The sequence below is a fragment of the Muscardinus avellanarius genome, assembly GCF_963383645.1.
Source record: "Muscardinus avellanarius genome assembly, chromosome: 2".
Classification (NCBI taxonomy): domain Eukaryota; kingdom Metazoa; phylum Chordata; class Mammalia; order Rodentia; family Gliridae; genus Muscardinus; species Muscardinus avellanarius.
Genome location: NC_137787.1, coordinates 202,205,456 through 202,223,685, shown reverse-complemented (window position 1 = coordinate 202,223,685; position 18,230 = coordinate 202,205,456). Strand labels below are relative to the sequence as shown.

General features: G+C 57.4%; 1 protein-coding gene across 2 annotated transcripts; it reads right to left on the bottom strand.

Moving 5' to 3' along the window:
* Positions 1-545: 545 nt before the first annotated feature.
* Positions 546-16,669, bottom strand: F7 (coagulation factor VII; the record flags this gene model as incomplete). 2 transcript variants are annotated; one of them, XM_080689151.1, is made up of 8 exons in its annotated part: positions 546-1,141; positions 1,676-1,805; positions 2,197-2,306; positions 3,218-3,358; positions 5,318-5,431; positions 5,507-5,531; positions 13,578-13,738; positions 16,600-16,669. In XM_080689151.1, 8 exons carry the CDS (start codon positions 16,667-16,669, stop codon positions 546-548), a joined length of 1,347 nt encoding a protein of 448 aa, XP_080545277.1. The 2 variants fall into 2 exon arrangements, with proteins under 2 accessions (XP_080545277.1, XP_080545278.1); XM_080689152.1 differs by lacking the exons at positions 5,507-5,531; positions 13,578-13,738.
* Positions 16,670-18,230: the final 1,561 nt, after the last annotated feature.

The following is an 18,230-nucleotide window of genomic DNA, read 5'->3' as shown; positions in this document are numbered from 1 at the left end:
CGCGCGCGAATGTGCGTGTGCGTGTGTGTGCACGTGCGAATGTGCGTGTGTGCGTGTGTGCGTGTGCGTGTGCGCGTGTGTGTGTGCGCGTGTGTGCGCGCGCGAATGTGCATGTGTGCGTGTGTGTGTGCGTGTGTGCGTGTGTGTGCGTGTGTGTGTGCGCGCGAATGTGCGTGTGCGTGTGTGTGTGTGCGCGCGCGAATGTGCGTGTGTGCGTGTGCGTGTGTGTGTGTGTGTGTGTGTGCGCCCTGCTGCCTCCAGGTGAGAGTAGATGACATGCAGACAGGACAGGCTGCTGGGAGACAGGCAGGGAGGTCAGGCCTCGTCCTTGGGCCTGGCTGCCTGGGCCTCCTCTCCCTAGTCCCCAGTCTCCCTCCTGGTCTCTCCCCGCTCAGCCCCTGTGCCCGCTCCTCCGGTCTCTGTCCCCTCCTCGTGCTCGCTCCTCCGGTCTCTGTCCCCTCCTCCTCCACACCAAGAGCTGTGAAGAGCAGGTGGGGTTTGAGGCAGGGCCGCTCCTGCGCAGGGCAGGCTGGCTGCCTGAGGAGCTAGGGGAACGGGGCTCGCAGGAGACCCCTGTGGGGCTTGGAGTCCATGAGCCTGTTCAGCCATTCCGTGTACCGGGATACCCTGGTGTACACGCCAGTGTGGCCCACGGCTGCACATCCCTCGCCCCAGCTGACCACACCGGTCAGGAACCAGGTGCCGCGGTAGTAGGTGGCGTGCGGGCCACCACTGTCGCCCTTGCATGCATCTTTGCTGCCGTCCAGGTAGCCGGCGCAGAACATGTTCTCTGTGATGGCTGGGGTGTCTGGCCTCTGCTTGGACTGCTCTAGGCAGTCCTGGGTCATCAGCCTGGGCACCTCAATGGCCATGAGCTCCAGGGCCGTGGCGCCGCGGTCCAGCAGCTGGCCCCAGCCGCTGACCCTTGAGAAGCGGATGTAGGCCAGTGTGTTCTCGGAGAAGGTCCTCTCGGGCAGGCAGAGGGGCACCACGTAGTCGGTGAGGTTCACAGGCTGGTCCAGGCGGAGCAGGGCGATGTCGTGGTCAGTCTTGCCCCGGACGTATTTGTCGGGCACGATGACCTGCACCATCTCCCGGTGCTGCTCACCTACACTGTCGACTTCACTGAGGTCATGCTCGCCTGGGGGGGGGCAGTGGTCAGGCCCTGCTCCCACCCCACTTCCCCGCCTGGAGCCCGTGCATCTGGGCACTGCTGGAGCTGGGGCTTCTGCAGCCACCCCTCCCTGGGGCCACCAGCAGAGCCTCGCCCAGGGACCGCTGTGGGCTCTCACGAGAGGGTAGGAACAGGAACCTGGGGTGTGGGGGCTCTGGGAGGCTGCCATGGGTAAGGGGAGAGTACTCTGTTTCCCAGTGTTCTCCCCAGACCAGGCCTGGCCTCTCCTCAACCCCGCCCCAGTCTGGTCCATAAACCCACTGGGCGGAGGACCTGCCCCATGGGGACTGGGGGCCAAAAGTGAGATGCGGGTGCAGCAACATGCCCTAGTTTTCTTGCATTTCATCTGGGAGTGGGAGGTGGTGGCGAGGAGGGTGGCCCATCAGCCTGCCCCTCCTGGACACTCATCTGGGCAGGAAGGTTGCTGTGGAGGGGCCGGAGCTGAACCTCTGGGTCACTGTCATTCAAGATCTGCCCTCAGGGCAAGCGGGCACCACCTACCCAACACCACCTTCAAGGTCAGCGTCTTCAAGCTCCGGATCTTGTCGAAGCAGTGGGCAGCAGACACCACCCAGCTGGGGCCTAGCAGGGCGCCCCCGCACAGCAGCTCACCGTTCTTCAGGAGCACAGCCTGGGAGACACACAGGCAGACACAGGCCATGCTGCTGCTGCCGTGGCCCCGGCAATTCCGCTCCCTGAGGCCCGGGCGCTGCTGCTGTGCGGAGCTTCCCTTCTGCATTTGGGTCTCTGAGGACCGCAGGCCTGGCTCTGGCGGGCAATGTGATGCCAGCGCTGGGTTCTGCCGTCCCCGGCAGGGTCTGCAGGCGGCTTTGGGCATCCCACACCATTCCCTGCAGCTCCCACAGGAACGAGGCGTCTTCTGTGGGCTGGGGGGTGGGCCGCCTGCCCACCCCGCCCAGTCTGTGGGGTCAGTGAGCTCCTATTGGGAACCTCCAAGTGCCTGGGGTGGGAATCCTGAAGCTGTACACCCAGATTGGGCACTGGGGCCAGGGAGATCTTACCTGCCATGGACACTCCCCTTTGGGGCACAGCCTGCCCCCCACAATCCGGCCTTGGGGGCCACTGGCATTTCTCTTTTCCAGTATGGGTATTTTCCCACATGGATATTCAACTGTTAAAACAAAAGCCGGCGAGAGGCCAGGTTTATGAGAAGGAAGGTGCTGGAGGTCAGAGTCTCGGCAGCAAAGTGCCCCGAGAGACGCGGAGGCTGTCTGCCCGGGCTCCCTCCAGAGCTGCGGGAGGGCCCAGGCCGGGGAGGAGGGCACCGCATCTTCTCTTTGGGGCTGGGGGCAGGGGCAAACCTGGAAGGGCCCTGTGGAAGCTGCCTGAGGTGGAGACAGGCTGGGGCTGGCTTCGGAAGGGCAGGGGTCCTATTGCCTAGAGCTGAGGCCTGTTGGCTTTTCCCAGGGAGGAAGAGCCTTCACTTGGGTTTGCTAAAAGGCACATGGTGGGCTGTCTACAGATGAACTGACAGCACAAGCAGTCTTGTTATCTGACCTCATTCTTCTGTCTCAGCCTGCACAATTAAGTTCTTGGAATCGTAAGAATGCTTGGAGGAGGCTTGGCTGAGACTCAGGCCTCCGGTCAGGCTGGGCACGGCTTCCTCTGAGGAGACGCCGTGCTTGGGGTGACTCGCCTTTGGAATTGCAGCCCATTTGTTCAAGGTGGGTTTGGAGGCGATGTCCTCTCCTTTATTACACCCTGGAGTCCTGGGTTTTGCCACAGCGGGCACAGGGCATGTTCACGAGGCTCAGGTACCACACAGAGGCCTGCAGTGCGGCAGGGGTGCACAGAGCCTCACAGGATGGCGCTGGGAGCTGCCCGGGTGGGTGCCTGTGCTGTGCACTGAGGCGTGGGTCTGCATTCGGGTCACAGCCTTTGTCCCTGGTCTCTCTGCTCCTAGCTCCAAGCAGAGCCTCAGCAGGCGGCAAGCCCCATCCGTTAGCCAAAGACCGCGCAGCGGGCCAGGGCTGGTGACTGCTGCCTGGCGCATGAGCAGCAACAGCCGGTGCAGCCTGTTACCTGTGGGCATGCAGGACACCCCATCTGGCAGCAGCGTGTACCCCTCGTGGCACTGACAGGAGCGCTTGGCCCCCACGCGGTCGCTGCAGTACTGCTGGCAGCCGCCGTTGTCGTTCACACAGATCAGCTGGGCGTCCTTGTCTGGGGAAGAGGGGACAGCCTGAGAGGGACCTGAGCAGGGCCAGGAAGCTGGCTCTGGCGGTGGTCAGCCACCCGCTGAGGGTGGACCCAGAACGACAAGGCCTGGAGCTGGGGGAGCCACACACACAGCAACCTTGCTTCTGGGGCGCAGACCGGCCGCAAAGGCATTTGGGGGATGCAGGCTGCTCACATAGCTCCAGGACCGGCATTGTGGTGTGCTGGGTAGGGGTCCTGGGGAGAGCTACAAGTTCCCTGGGAACAGTGAAAGTGTTCACGAGTTGGGCATGGTAAACACACACTTGCAATCCCAATACTTGGGAAGCTGAGACAGGAGGACTGTGGTTCGTGGCCAACCTCAGCTACTTAGTGAGGCCCTCTGCAACTCAGTGAGACCCTGTTTCAAAATAAAGAATAAAAAAATGGGGCTGCGGGTGTAGCTCAGAGGTAGAATGGCCCTGGGTTCCATTACTAGTACACCACACACACAAAAATAGGGCTGGAGGCATAGTTCAGAGGTAGAATGCTCCTGGGTTCAATCCCCAGTACTACACACAGAAAATAAATAAAAAGGGCTGGGGGTGTAGCCTGGAGGTAGAATGCCCCTGAGTTCAATCTGCAGTACCAAAAACAAGTGTCCACAGAACTGGGCTGACCAGTGAGACGGCCAGAGGAGGAGACGGCCTGGCAGCAGCTGGCCCCAGCACGAGCCACCGTGTTCTTGGTCCTGGCAGAGGACGAGGAACTATCATCCAGTTTTGCTTAATGTGGGCATTGGAAGTCGGCTCCGTGAGCGAGCCCAGGGCTCCAGCGAGAATGGCTGTCCTAGAAGACGGGACCAGGGCTCAGCAAGGCCAACGCCGGCCAGGCCCAGGCCCGGCAGTGACCCCTCACTCAGCTCGTCTCCATTCCCTGAGAGCAGGAGGTGGTGGGGTCCAGAAGACTCCTTGGTGTCCGAGTGCTTGTATGTGGCAAGTAGTGCTGGTCCGGAGGGAGGCCGCCTGGGCCCTCGGCTCCAGGAGGTGACCTTGGGATAGCCTGCTCGGCGGGAATGCTACTGTTCTCTTGGGATCATGCCAGGTGACCCAGTTGCAATGTGACTGACGGTGGGCTCTGGGTCTGCGGGGCTGGAGCTGGGTGGCAGTCAGCCACGGCTGCGTGACGAGGCCTGAGCGGTCCAGGTTGGCAGAACTCCACAAGCCTCGTCACAGGTCACTCGGGAGACCGAGGTCTGCAGACCACTGGCACCTGGGCCCTTTGCAGCTTTAGCGTACCTTGCTCTGTAATAAACGAGTTCTGGGGGGCCACCCGGGCAAGTGCCAAGCTTGTGATAATTGTGTGTGTGTGTGTGTTGGGGGTACTGGGGATAGAACCCAGGGGAATTCTAGTTCTGAACTACATTTCCAGCCCTATCTTTTATTCTTTATTTTGAAACAAGGTCTAACTAAGTTGTGGAGGTCCTCGCTAAGTAGCTGAGGTTGGCTGTGAATCTGCAGTCCTCGTCTCAGCACGGTTGGGGCTGGGGCCAGGAGGCCCCAAGTACTGGGATTACAAATGTGCGCCGCCACGCCTAGCTGTGATAATTTAATATTCAGAGCTGTAAAACTGCCCCATGCTTTTGTAAGAGTAGGTAGGGAAGGTGAAAAGTGAAGCTCACTGCTGCCTTGCCTAAGGGGACCAAGGCTCAATGCGACCTGGCCCCAGCCCAGCCCTCTCCAGCCCATGGGGTTTCCCAGGGCTGGTAGCCAAAGGGGACATGGAGCAGGAGGCGGGATCTTAGGCCTCTAGATTGAAGACCCTTGTTTGGAGAGGGGCTTTCGCGTGCCCTAGAGCCACCTCCCATGGACCAAGGCCAGGCGGGCCCCAGCCCCAACCGTGCTGTGCGCCTGGAGCAGAGTTGGCCAGGCCCACTGCCCTGGGCCAGGCCCTGTTGGCGAGCTACGGGCGGGAAGCTAGCCTCACTGGTCTCGCAGTTCCGGCCCTCGAAGTCGGGGAGGCAGAAGCAGACGTAGGACTGGAGCTGGTCCTCGCAGGTGCCCCCATTCTGGCAAGGATTCGAAGCACACTGGTCTCCATCTGTGGGTGAGGTAGAGTTAGTGTGCTGGGGAGAAGGACTGGTGGCGAGGAGCAAATGGCCTGTGACCTACTCACCTGTGTAAGAAATCCAGAACTGTTTCTGAGGGAACAAGAGGAAGCCACGTGAGACACATGCAGAGGCGGCAGCAGCTACAGCTCCCCCGGAGCTCATGACCTATGTCCTTACAAGGGGTTCCGCCAGATTGTGTGTGTGTGTGTGTGTGTGTGTGTGTGTGTGTGTGTGTATGTGTGGTACTGGGGTGGAACCCAGGGGCTTTTCTACCTCCGGGCTACACTCCCAGACCTATTTTATACTTTACTTGGAAAGCAGGGTCTCACTAAGTTGTTGAGAGCCTCACTAAGAAGCTGAGGCTGGCTTTGAACCTGTGCGATCCTCCTGTCTCAGCCTCCCAAGCTCAGGGATTGCAAGTGTGTACCACCACGCCTAGTAGGAAGCCAGATTTTTCAGGAGAAGACAGAGGCTCATCTGGAGGGGGGCATTTTCTAGTCCCCCTCCCCAGGACACCCACAGCTTCCAGAGATCTCATGTCTCCTTCCACTAATCAGAACAACTGAGTCCAATTCCGGACTCTGCTTTCTGCAGCTGCGACTTGGCACAAGACACACAGGTCGTGGGCCTCCATCTCCTGGGGGCTATGCACACTCAGGGCTGATGTGAGGAAGGGAGTCATAGATTTAGAAGAGCTCCACAAACTGAGAAGAGCTCGATGGATGAAAATTGATTCCAAATCTTGGCTAACTGAACTTGAACTCAGAGGGTTCTTGTGAGAATAAGACAGATGAGAAACGTTGAAACGCTTTGAAAACTAAAAGGGGGGGTCCCATAGGCCTCCTCAGCCAGCCTGGAGAGAGTCATGCTTGCCTCCAGCCGACACCCTCTGAGTGTGAGGTGAGGAGCCCTGGGAGTGTGTGGCATGAGGTGTCCCTGAGTGTGAGGAATTCAGGGGGTGTGAGGTGAGGTGTCCTGTGAGGTGAGAGCCCTTGAGTGTGAGGAGAACTGTGTGAGGTGTCCGAATGTGAGGAATCCCATGATGTGAGGTGTCCTGTGAATGTGAGAAGTGTGTTAGGTGTCTTGAAAGTGCGAAGAGTCCTGTGGGTGTGAGGTTTCCTGTGAGGTATGGCACCCAGTGGGGCAAAGTGTCCTGTGAGTGTGAGGCATCCTGTGAGGTGAGGTGTCCTGTGAGGTGAAGCTTTTGTGTGAGGAGAACAGTGTGAGGTGTCCAGTGAGCATGGAATGTCCTATGAGGTGAGATACCCTTGAGTGTGAGACCTCCTGTGAGGTGAGAGGCCCTGTGAGCATGAGGCCCCTGAGTGTAAGGTGTCTGCAGTGAAGAGTCCTGTGGGTGTGAGGCATCCTGTAAGGTGAGGTTTCCAATGCACATGAAGTCCTCTTAGTGTGCCACCTCGTGTGAGGTGAAGTGTCCTGTGAGTGTGAGATGTCCTATGAGTGTGAGGCCTCCTGTGTGAGGTGTCCTGTGAGTGTGAGGCGTTCTGTGAGTGTGAGGAATCCTGTGACTGTAAGGTGTCCTGTGAGTATGAGACATCCTGTGAGTGTGAGGAATCCTGTGAGTGTGAGGTGTCCTGTGAGTGTGAGGCCTCCTGTGTGAGGTGTCCTATGAGTGTGAGGCGTCCTGTGAGTATGAGGTGTCCTGTGAGTGTGAGGCGTTCTGTGAGTGTGAGGAATCCTATGTGAGGTGTCCTGTGAGTGTGAGGCATCCTGTGAGTATGAGGAATCCTGTGACTGTAAGGTGTCCTGTGAGTGTGAGGCATCCTGTGAGTGTGAGGAATCCTGTGAGTGTGAGGTGTCCTGTGAGTGTGAGGTGTCCTGTGAGTGTGAGGCATCCTGTGAGTGTGAGGAATCCTGTGACTGTAAGGTGTCCTGTGAGTGTGAGGCATCCTGTGAGTGTGAGGAATCCTGTGACTGTAAGGTGTCCTGTGAGTGTGAGGCATCCTGTGAGTGTGAGAAATCCTGTGAGTGTGAGGTGTTCTGTGAGTGTGAGGTGTCCTGTGAGTGTGAGGAATCCTGTGTGAGGCGTCCTGTGAGTGTGAGACATCCTGTGAGTGTGAGACATCCTGTGAGTGTGAGGAATCCTGCGAGTGTGATAAATCCTGTGAGTATGAGGCCTCCTGTGTGAGGTGTCCTGTGAGTGTGAGGCCTCATGTGTGAGGTGTCCAATGAGTGTGAGGCGTCCTGTGAGTGTGAGGTGTCCTGTGAGTGTGAGGCATCCTGTGAGTTTGAGGCATCCTGTGAGTGTGAGGAATCCTGTGAGTGTGAGGCCTCCTGTGTGAGGTGTCCTATGAGTGTGAGGCGTCCTGTGTGAGGCCTCCTGTGAGTGTGAGGTGTCCTGTGTGAGGTGTCCTATGAGTGTGAGGCAACCTGTGAGTGTGAGGCATCCTGTGTGAGGCCTCCTGTGAGTGTGAGGTGTCCTGTAAGTGTGAAGCCTCCCGTGTGAGGCGTCCTGTGTGAGGCCTCCTGTGAGTGTGAGGCCTCCTGTGTGAGGTGTCCTATGAGTATGAGGCATCCTGTGAGTGTGAGGCCTCCTGTGTGAGGTGTCCTATCAGTGTGAGGTGTCCTGTGAGTGTAAGGCCTCCTGTGTGAGGTGTCCTATGAGTGTGAGGCGTCCTGTGAGTGTGAGGCCTCCTGTGTGAGGTGTCCTATGAGTGTGAGGTGTCCTGTGAGTGTGAGGTGTCCTGTGAGTGTGAGGCTTCCTGTGTGAGGTGTCCTGTGAGTGTGAGGCTTCCTGTGTGAGGTGTCCTGTGAGTGTGAGGCGTCCTGTGAGTGTGAGGTGTCCTGTGAGTGTGAGGTGTCCTATGAGTGTGAGGCCTCCTGTGTGAGGTGTCCTATGAGTGTGAGGTGTCCTGTGAGTGTGAGGCTTCCTGTGTGAGGTGTCCTGTGAGTGTGAGGTGTCCTGTGAGTGTGAGGCTTCCTGTGTGAGGTGTCCTGTGAGTGTGAGGTGTCCTGTGAGTGTGAGGCTTCCTGTGTGAGGTGTCCTGTGAGTGTGAGGTGTCCTGTGAGTGTGAGGTGTCCTGTGAGTGTGAGGCATCCTGTGAGTGTGAGGCCTCCTGTGTGAGGTGTCCTATGAGTGTGAGGCCTCCTGTGAGTGTGAGGCATCCTATGAGTGTGAGGCGTCCTGTGAGTGTGAGGCGTCCTGTGTGAGGCGTCTTGTGCGTGTGAGGCATCCTGTGAGTATTAGGCATCCTGTGAGTGTGAGGCGTCCTGTGAGTGTGAGGTGTCCTGTGAGTGTGAGGCCTCCTGTGTGAGGTGTCCTGTGAGTGTGAGGTGTCCTGTGAGTGTGAGGCATCCTGTGAGTTAGAGGTGTCCTGTGAGTGTGAGGTGTCCTTTGAGTATGAGGCCTCCTGTGTGAGGTGTCCTGTGAGTGTGAGGCGTCCTGTGAGTGTGAGGCCTCCTATGTGAGGTGTCCTGTGAGTGTGAGGCATCCTGTGAATGTGAGGCCTCCTGTGAGTGTGAGGCGTCCTGTGAGTGTGAGGCGTCCTGTGAGTGTGAGACATCCTGTGAGTGTGAGGCCTCCTGTGAGTGTGAGGTATCCTATGAGTGTGAGGCCTCCTGTGAGTGTGAGGCCTCCTGTGTGAGGTGTCTTATGAGTGTGAGGCATCCTGTGAGTGTGAGGCCTCCTGTGTGAGGCGTCTTGTGTGAGGCATCCTGTGAGTATGAGGCGTCCTGTGAGTGTGAGGCATCCTGTGAGTGTGAGGCGTCCTGTGAGTGTGAGGTGTCCTGTGAGTGTGAGGCATCCTGTGAGTGTGAGGTGTCCTGTGAGTGTGAGGTGTCCTTTGAGTATGAGGCCTCCTGTGTGAGGTGTCCTATGAGTGTAAGGTGTCCTGTGAGTGTGAATTGTCCTGTGAGTGTGAGGTGTCCTGTGTGAGACCTCCTGTGAATGTGAGGCCTCCTGTGAGTGTGAGGTGTCCTGTGAGTGTGAGGCATCCTGTGAGTGTGAGGTGTCCTGTGAGTGTGAGGTGTCCTTTGAGTATGAGGCCTCCTGTGTGAGGTGTCCTGTGAGTGTGAGGCGTCCTGTGAGTGTGAGGCATCCTGTGAGTGTGAGGCATCCTGTGAATGTGAGGCGTCCTGTGAGTGTGAGGCGTCCTGTGAGTGGTGTGAGGCGTCCTGTGAGTGTGAGGCCTCCTGTGTGAGGTATCCTATGAGTGTGAGGCCTCCTGTGAGTGTGAGGCATCCTGTGTGAGGTGTCTTATGAGTGTGAGGCGTCCTGTGAGTGTGAGGCCTCCTGTGTGAGGCGTCTTGTGTGAGGCGTCCTGTGAGTGTGAGGTGTCCTGTGAGTGTGAGGCATTCTGTGAGTGTGAGGTGTCCTGTGAGTGTGAGGCATCCTGTGAGTGTGAGGTGTCCTGTGAGTGTGAGGTATCCTTTGAGTATGAGGCTTCCTGTGTGAGGTGTCCTATGAGTGTGAGGCGTCCTGTGAGTGTGAGGCCTCCTATGTGAGGCATCCTGTGAGTATGAGGCATCCTGTGAGTGTGAGGCGTCCTGTGAGTGTGAGGTGTCCTGTGAGTGTGAGGCATCCTGTGAGTGTGAGGTGTCCTGTGAGTGTGAGGTATCCTTTGAGTATGAGGCTCCTGTGTGAGGTGTCCTATGAGTGTGAGGCGTCCTGTGAGTGTGAGGCCTCCTGTGTGAGGCATCCTGTGAGTATGAGGCATCCTGTGAGTGTGAGGCGTCCTGTGAGTGTGAGGCCTCCTGTGAGTGTGAGGTATCCTTTGAGTATGAGGCTTCCTGTGTGAGGTGTCCTATGAGTGTGAGGTGTCCTGTGAGTGTAAATTGTCCTGTGAGTGTGAGGCATCCTGTGAATGTGAGGCCTCCTGTGAGTGTGAGGTGTCCTGTGAGTGTGAGGTGTCCTGTGAGTGTGAGGTGTCCTGTGAGTGTGAGGCGTCCTGTGAGTGTGAGGCCTCCTGTGTGAGGTGTCCTATGAGTGTGAGGCCTCCTGTGAGTGTGAGGCATCTGTGTGAGGTGTCTTATGAGTGTGAGGTGTCCTGTGAGTGTGAGGCCTCCTGTGTGAGGCATCCTGTGAGTATGAGGCATCCTGTGAGTGTGAGGCATACTGTGAGTTGAGGTGTCCTGTGAGTATGAGGCCTCCTGTGAGTGTGAGGTGTCCTGTGAGTGTGAGGCCTCCTGTGTGAGGCCTCCTGTGAATGTGAGGCCTCCTGTGAGTGTGAGGCCTCCTGTGTGTGTGAGGCCTCCTGTGTGAGGCCTCCTGTGAGTGTGAGGCCTCCTGTGTGAGGTGTCCTATGTGTGTGAGGTGTCGTGTGTGTGTAAGGTGTCCTGTGTGAGGCATCCTGTGAGTGTCAGGCGTCCTGTGAGTGTGAGGTGTCCTGTGAGTATGAGCCGTCCTGTGAGTGTGAGGTGTCTTGTGAGTGTGAGGCGTCCTGTGAGTGTGAGGCATCCTGTGAGTGTGAGGTGTCCTGTGAGTGTGAGGTGTCCTTTGAGTATGAGGCCTCCTGTGTGAGGTGTCCTGTGAGTGTGAGGCATCCTGTGAGTGTGAAGCCTCCTGTGTGAGGCCTCCTGTGAATGTGAGGCCTCCTGTGAGTGTGAGGCCTCCTGTGTGAGGCCTCCTGTGAGTGTGAGGCCTCCTGTGTGAGGTGTCCTATGAGTGTGAGGCCTCCTATGAGTGTGAGGCCTCCTGTGTGAGGTGTCCTATGAGTGTGAGGTGTCCTGTGAGTGTAAGGTGTCCTGTGTGAGGCCTCCTGTGAGTGTGAGGCGTCCTGTGAGTGTGAGGCGTCCTGTGAGTGTGAGGCGTCTAGTGAGTGTGAGGTGTCCTGTGAATGTGAGGCCTCCTGTGTGAGATGTCCTATGAGTGTGAGGCATCCTGTGTGAGGTGTCCTATGAGTGTGAGGCATCCTGTGTGAGGTGTCCTATGAGTGTGAGGCGTCCTGTGAGTGTGAGGCATCCTGTGAGTATGAGGCATACTATGAGTGTGAGGCATCCTGTGAGTATGAGGCATCCTGTGAGTGTGAGGCATCCTGTGAGTGTGAGGTGTCCTGTGAGTGTGAGGCCTCCTGTGAGTGTGAGGTGTCCTGTGAGTGTGAGGCTTCCTGTGTGAGGTGTCCTGTGAGTGTGAGGTGTCCTGTGAGTATGAGGCCTCCTGTGAGTGTGAGGCCTCCTGTGTGAGGTGTCCTATGAGTGTGAGGCCTCCTGTGAGTGTGAGGCCTCCTGTGTGAGGTGTCCTATGAGTGTGAGGTGTCCTGTGAGTGTGAATTGTCCTGTGAGTGTGAGGTGTCCTGTGTGAGACCTCCTGTGAATGTGAGGCCTCCTGTGAGTGTGAGGCATCCTGTGAGTGTGAGGCGTCCTGTGAGTGCGAGGCCTCCTGTGTGAGGTGTCCTATGAGTGTGAGGTGTCCTATGAGTGTGAATTGTCCTGTGAGTGTGAGGTGTCCTGTGTGAGACCTCCTGTGAATGTGAGGCCTCCTGTGAGTGTGAGGCATCCTGTGAGTGTGAGGCGTCCTGTGAGTGCGAGGCCTCCTGTGTGAGGTGTCCTATGAGTGTGAGGCCTCCTGTGAGTGTGAGGCCTCCTGTGTGAGGTGTCCTATGAGTGTGAGTTGTCCTGTGAGTGTGAATTGTCCTGTGAGTGTGAGGCATCCTATGAGTGTGAGGCGTCCTGTGAATGTGAGGCCTCCTGTGAGTGTGAGGCATCCTGTGAGTGTGAGGCGTCCTGTGAGTGCGAGGCCTCCTGTGTGAGGTGTCCTATGAGTGTGAGGCATCCTGTGAGTGTGAGGCCTCCTGTGTGAGGTGTCCTATGAGTGTGAGGTGTCCTGTGAGTGTGAGGCCTCCTGTGTGAGGTGTCCTGTGAGTGTGAGGCGTCCTGTGAGTGTGAGGCGTCCTGTGAGTGTGAGGTGTCCTGTGAGTATGAGGCCTCCTGTGTGAGGTGTCCTGTGAGTGTGAAGTGTCCTGTGAGTGTGAGGCATCTTGTGATTGTGAGGTGTCCTGTGAGTGTGAGGCGTCCTGTGAGTATGAGGCCTCCTGTGTGAGGTGTCCTGTGAGTGTGAGGCCTCCTGTGAGTGTGAGGCGTCCTGTGAGTATGAGGCCTCCTGTGAGTGTGAGGTGTCCTGTGAGTGTGAGGTGTCCTGTGAGTGTGAGGCCTCCTGTGTGAGGTGTCCTGTGAGTGTGAGGCCTCCTGTGAGTGTGAGGCCTCCTGTGTGAGGTGTCCTGTGAGTGTGAGGTGTCCTGTGAGTGTGAATTGTCCTGTGAGTGTGAGGCCTCCTGTGAGTGTGAGGCCTCCTGTGTGAGGTGTCCTGTGAGTGTGGGGCCTCCTGTGAGTGTGAGGTAGCCTGGAATGAGAGGTGAGGCATCCTGTGAGGTGTCCTTTGTGTGTGAGTTGTGTCATGAGTCAGGGCTGGTGACAAAGGCTCATGAAGAATGAACACTGACTCGAGGGTTTCAAGGGACGCCTCACAATTGCTCCAGAAGCCATGATCGGCTCCTATTGGTCCAAGATGTCTTCACAACAATACCCTGGAACAACCCTGCCCCTAGAGTCCTTGTCTTCTCGTCATATCCCAAACCACACTTTTGGTAAAAAGCTTCTGAAGACAGATGTTCAAGGGTGCTCAGATACCATCTCTTAGAAAGTGATCTGAAATGAAGACGGCTGCGTGCACACGGCCAAGTGTGTTGGAGGAAGCCATGACTACTGGAGTGTTCCTCACATCCGTGTTCCCTGAGTAGGTCCTGCCACTGGTGCGTCAGCAAGAGGGTTGAGCGGGCCAGTTTCTCACCACACCTGTCCTGTGAGTGGTGTCTGTGATGCGAGGGAAACCTAGGTCTCTTAGGTGTTTGGGGGAAATTCTCAGGAGGACAAGGGACACAGCAAACATGCTTTTCCAATGATATTTTCTGGTGTAAAAACTATCATAAACAGCGTGGCCGAGAATAGGGACAGGGTATGCCTGCAGGGTGCCCTTGGAACCAGGGAGTGGTAGAGGAAACTTAAGTGGTCCTGAGTGAGCGCCGTGCATCCCGGGGCCACCGTGTGCTCACCTTTGCTGTGAGTGCTCACAACCACAAAAGCGGAGAGACAGACCCCAAGACACAGGCGCACCCCAGAGTCTCCAGATACAGAGCCTCCCTGCACAGGTAGGTGGCACCCAGCACACCCACCGGGGGCACTCACTGTCCGCTCGGGGGTCCTGAAGATCTCACGGGCCTCCTCAAACGAGCACTGCTCCTCCTTGCACTCCCGCTCCAGGGAGCCCGGCCGCAGCTCCTCCAGGAACGAGTTGGCGCGCTTTTGCCTGTGGAGGATGCTGTGTGCCTCCTCCTGTCTGATGAAGACTGAGAAATGGAAGGTCCCATGGCACACTGGCAGCCTGCCATGCCCAGGCGGCATGGGCACTATCTACAGCCACCTCCTCCCAACTCAGCAATGAAAGCTACCCACATGCTCCGCCTCCTGGAAACCACCCACTGGATCCCCTCATGGAAACCCCCCTCACTGGATCTGCCTCCTGGAGACCACCTACATTGGCTCCGCCTCATAGAAAACCCCCACACTGGATCTACCTCATGGAAACTACTCATATTGGATCTGTTTCATGGAAACCACCCACAATGGATCCCCCTCATGGAAACCACCCACACCAGATCCATCTCATGGAAACCATCCACACTGGATTTGCCTCATGAATTCCCCCACTAGATCTACCTCATGGAACCTCCCCCAATGGACCCCCTCATGGAAACCACCCACACTGGATCCCCCTCATGGAAACCACCCACACTGGATCCCCCTCATGGAAACCACCCACCACGGATCTGCCTCATGGAAGTCATCCACACTGGTCTGGTCCCACTGAGTGATGCAAAGACCCCACACTGGATGGTCCCATGTGCCAGTGGAAGCCCCCACCCTCGCTGGATCATCCCAGTGCGCTGTGGAGACGACCCTCCACACTGGCTTCCCACTCAGTGATGGAATTCGCGGGTTCTTGCCTTTCATGAGTGACAGAAGAGCTGGCTCCCTCCACCCTGAACGACACAGCCCGGCCTGGCTGGGCTCAACACCCGTGTGCTTCTTACGGATGGCTGGGGACCAGCAGCAGGGCGTAGGGATATTGGACGAGCACGTGGCGATATACTCAGAAAGTGGAAATTCAGCATATTTATCTTGTTTTGACCTGGTTATCCTCACCTTTAGGGATTTATGCTAAGGAAATACTCAAAGCATTAATAAAAACTTAGTTACAGGGATGTTATTGGTAATGGTAGTCTAAAACAATCAAATAATGACCTTCAGTGCTGCAATACACGGCTCACACTGAGCAAAAATAAATAAATAAAAAACGAAATCACATATAGTGCACAATCTCTTTCTTGGATACACAAAAGTGTGTATATGAATGCACAGGTGTCTGGCACCTCACAGATGTCCTCGTCTCCACCCGGCCGGGTGCATCTCTGAGCCCAAGCCTGTCTCTAAGGCCACACGGCCCATACATCCTGACCCTCCACGGCCACCTCTCCTCAGCCCTGTGAGCCACCTTGGGGTTAGTGAGGCCAGAATTCGCCCCAGGCCACTCGGGGTGGGGACATCCCAACGTTTGCACATGCTGGGAATTCTTTAGGACACCCAGTGGGCGTGGGGTCGTGTCTTGGGCTAGCGCATGGAGACGGAGCCTTAGATATTCACGTTATTGAAGGTTATGCAGAGGTTGGAGCTGGGACTGCCTCGAGGCCGGAAGTCTGTCCTGGGCCACGAGCCCTGCCCCAGGGCAGTGTGGGAGGCGGCAGGGGTGGGAAGACGCACTCTGCAACAGAGGCGCCTGGGGGGAGTGAGCAGTAGCAGACCAGTCTGAGTCCCGAAGGGTCTGGAGGAGATGGTCAGAGGAGGTGTGCCAAGGAGCTCAGCCGTCCCGCTGGGAGGCAGCCGCGCCAGAGGGCTGAAAAGGTGGCCTTGGTCACCAGGCAAGGCCAGCAGGGGCGGCCACAGGCAAGGCAGGAGTGGGAGTCTGGTCACTAAGTCCAAGAAGGGAAGGGGAGGAACCCAAGGGCCACACAGGAATAAGAAAGAAAACATTCCTTTTCTTTAAAACCAAGGGCATTTGCTCGTGTCTACATTCCTAGGGAATCAGCCTGGTTTGGAAGGAGAGCTTAGGAATACAGACGGGGAGGGCCCGAGGGTCAAGGATCCCAGGGGGCAGGAAGGCCACCCTGGCAGGAAGGGTGGAGAGACCCCGGGACACACCACCGCAGTGGCTGGCCAGAGCTGGACGTGGACCTTTGGACAAAGCAGAGAAGGCTCCAGAGAGCTGGAGCGACGTGGCAACCAAGAGCCAGCCGCGGTTGTGCCGCCTGCCATCCTGCTACTTGGGAGGCTGAGACAGGAAAATCACAGGTTCGAGGCTGGCCTCAGCAACTTAGTGAGACCATTCCGAAATAAAAAATGAAGTAGGGCTAGAGGTGTAGCTCAGAGGCAGAAAGTTCTCCCTCCCCCAAAAGAGAAAAAGAAGAAAGAGATAACAAAGCAACCAGGGCTTCCAGAGAGAGTCTGGGAGGGACAGACCAGACCAAAGCTGTGAGGCATGTGGGCCCTGTGCTGCCCCAGGGGTGACCTGGTGTTAACTGTCTTTTGGACAAGAAATGCTCTTTCCCTGGCACACTGTACCCACCGAGTAGCACAGGCTCCCACGTCTCTGGGACCCCAGGCCAGTTCTTTGCAGAAGGACGGCACTGGCCACAGCCAGGCCGGTGAGACTCAGCAGTGCTCCACGCACACACCCATACACGCACGCATGGACACACGCACGCACGCACACACGCACGCACACACTCAGGAGCTCTCACCCTGAGGACCATGGCCATGGCCCGCAGCCATGGTGGTGGCCAAGCCCTGGGGCCCAGTGACCCCCAGGCTGACCCGACACACCTGACCTGGAGCCCACTCCTCGGCTCAGCTCTATCGCAGCCCGTAGGCAGGTACCACAAGGCGGGGGCAAGCACCCCTGCTCCTAAAAGTTCTGGAAAAACAACCAGCCGCCGCCTGCCTTTCCAACGGGCCCCTCCGCAACAGCTGGCTGCTGTTTGCTCTGGGAGTTGGCTGCTGGGAGGTGGGGACAGAGGCGAGGTCTTGCCCCAGCCCGGCTGCCCTTCTCACCCCTTCATGAGGAAGCCCTCCCCAGAGGGACAGAGCCCAGTACCTGCAGCCAGGGATCCCTGGAGTCCGAGGAGAAAGCAGAGGAGGGCCAGCCCATGGGCCTGGGAAGCCATGATAGAGCTGAGCGATGGGAGCGGGAGGGCAAAGGGCAGGAGGGGCGGGACGAGCTGAGGCCCTGTGCACCCAGGACCCGCAAGCAGGCCGCGAGGAGGAGCATGCTCAGCCAGCCGGCGGGAAGCCCAGGGCACAGAGGGGGAGAGAAGAAAGAGCTGGCGAGGAGGCCAGGACTCTGGGAAGCCTGCTCCTCCGAGCAGCCTGTACCAGCCTTTCAAGTGCGGTCCAGAATTCCAGAGTGCTTAGGACATGAGACTGTCAGAGCCACAGAGCACAGCTGCAGAGAAGGCTGTTCCCTAGAAACCACACCAGTACAATGTTGGGTGTGGACTGGGTCCTCGACCTGGGAGTCCTCACGGAAAGCAGGCTCTCCCAGGCTGCGCTACAGGCCTGGTTCTTACGTGGGCCAGAGAGCCATCCTGCCCGAGCTGAGCCCGGCCGATGCTGTTGCACATGGCTCCCCTGTGCTGAGGACCCCACTCCGGTTCCTCCACACGCCCTGGGCCCTGGTTACCAGCCAGGGTCTCCGCCAGCCCCGGGATTCTGGGATGTAGGACTGTTGCTAATGTGGGGTCTGATGGGGACCCGAGCCCCCGGGCAGCCCAGTGGCGGGCCCTCTGGGGCACTGTGACCGCTGCCCTGGGCCATCCCCTCTGCTGTCCCCCCCTTCCACCTCGGGCCACAGTGTCAGCCTCATGCACTTCTGAGCTCCTGGGTTATCTTAGGTTTCTCTAGCTTGGAGACAAGTGCTGGATGGCTTGATGGTGACCCCGTGAACGTGAAGTCGAAGGAGGAGCTGTGTTTTTTTGGGGAGCTGGTTCTCTTGCCTTCCGCCCATGTCCCCCTCACGCCCATAGAATCTCTAGGGTGTTCCCATCGATGCGTGGCCACTGCAGAGCCCCGCGGCCCCCTGCTTATTTATTTATTTATTTTTGTGGTGCTGTTGTATGCACAGTTTGCAAGAAATGAGAGACTTGAGAGCCCAAGGGAAATGTGCCAATTGAAGCCTTTATTAGCTGGCCAGCAGTGGAGCCCTCAGTCTGTAATCAGACCAGAGGGGTGCGTTGACTGCCCGGGGTAGGAGGCTGATAAGGGGTAGGCAAGCGGGTTACAGAAGCGTAATTCGCCGGTTAGGAGGTGTTGGGGGAGGGGACACCACACAGAAATTTTAGTTAGAGATAAGCCTTGTTGGGGGAAGGGGTAGTCTCCTCCCTGCTGAGAGTAGTGGAGTCATTCTTAGAGGAGCAAGGTTAAACTTTAGATTTACTGTTGGAAACAGGAAGAGGGAGGGGAATTCAGTTACAGGGTAGTGCCAGGTGAGAACAAATTGAGTCTCCTTTTCTTCCACATTCCCCACTGGTCCTTGTAGATACTGAAGCAAATCTTTGCTTCTGTAGCCTTCTTTGTGGTGGATATTGGTGGAGCCGGAGTTGATGGAAAGAAACCCAAGACAATTCCTTAACACGGTTCTTTACAAACTTGAGAAAGCAGGGTGCGACTGCACATAGAAACCAAACAATAACAACCGGCCCCACCAGGGGCATTATCCAGGTCAGGAGG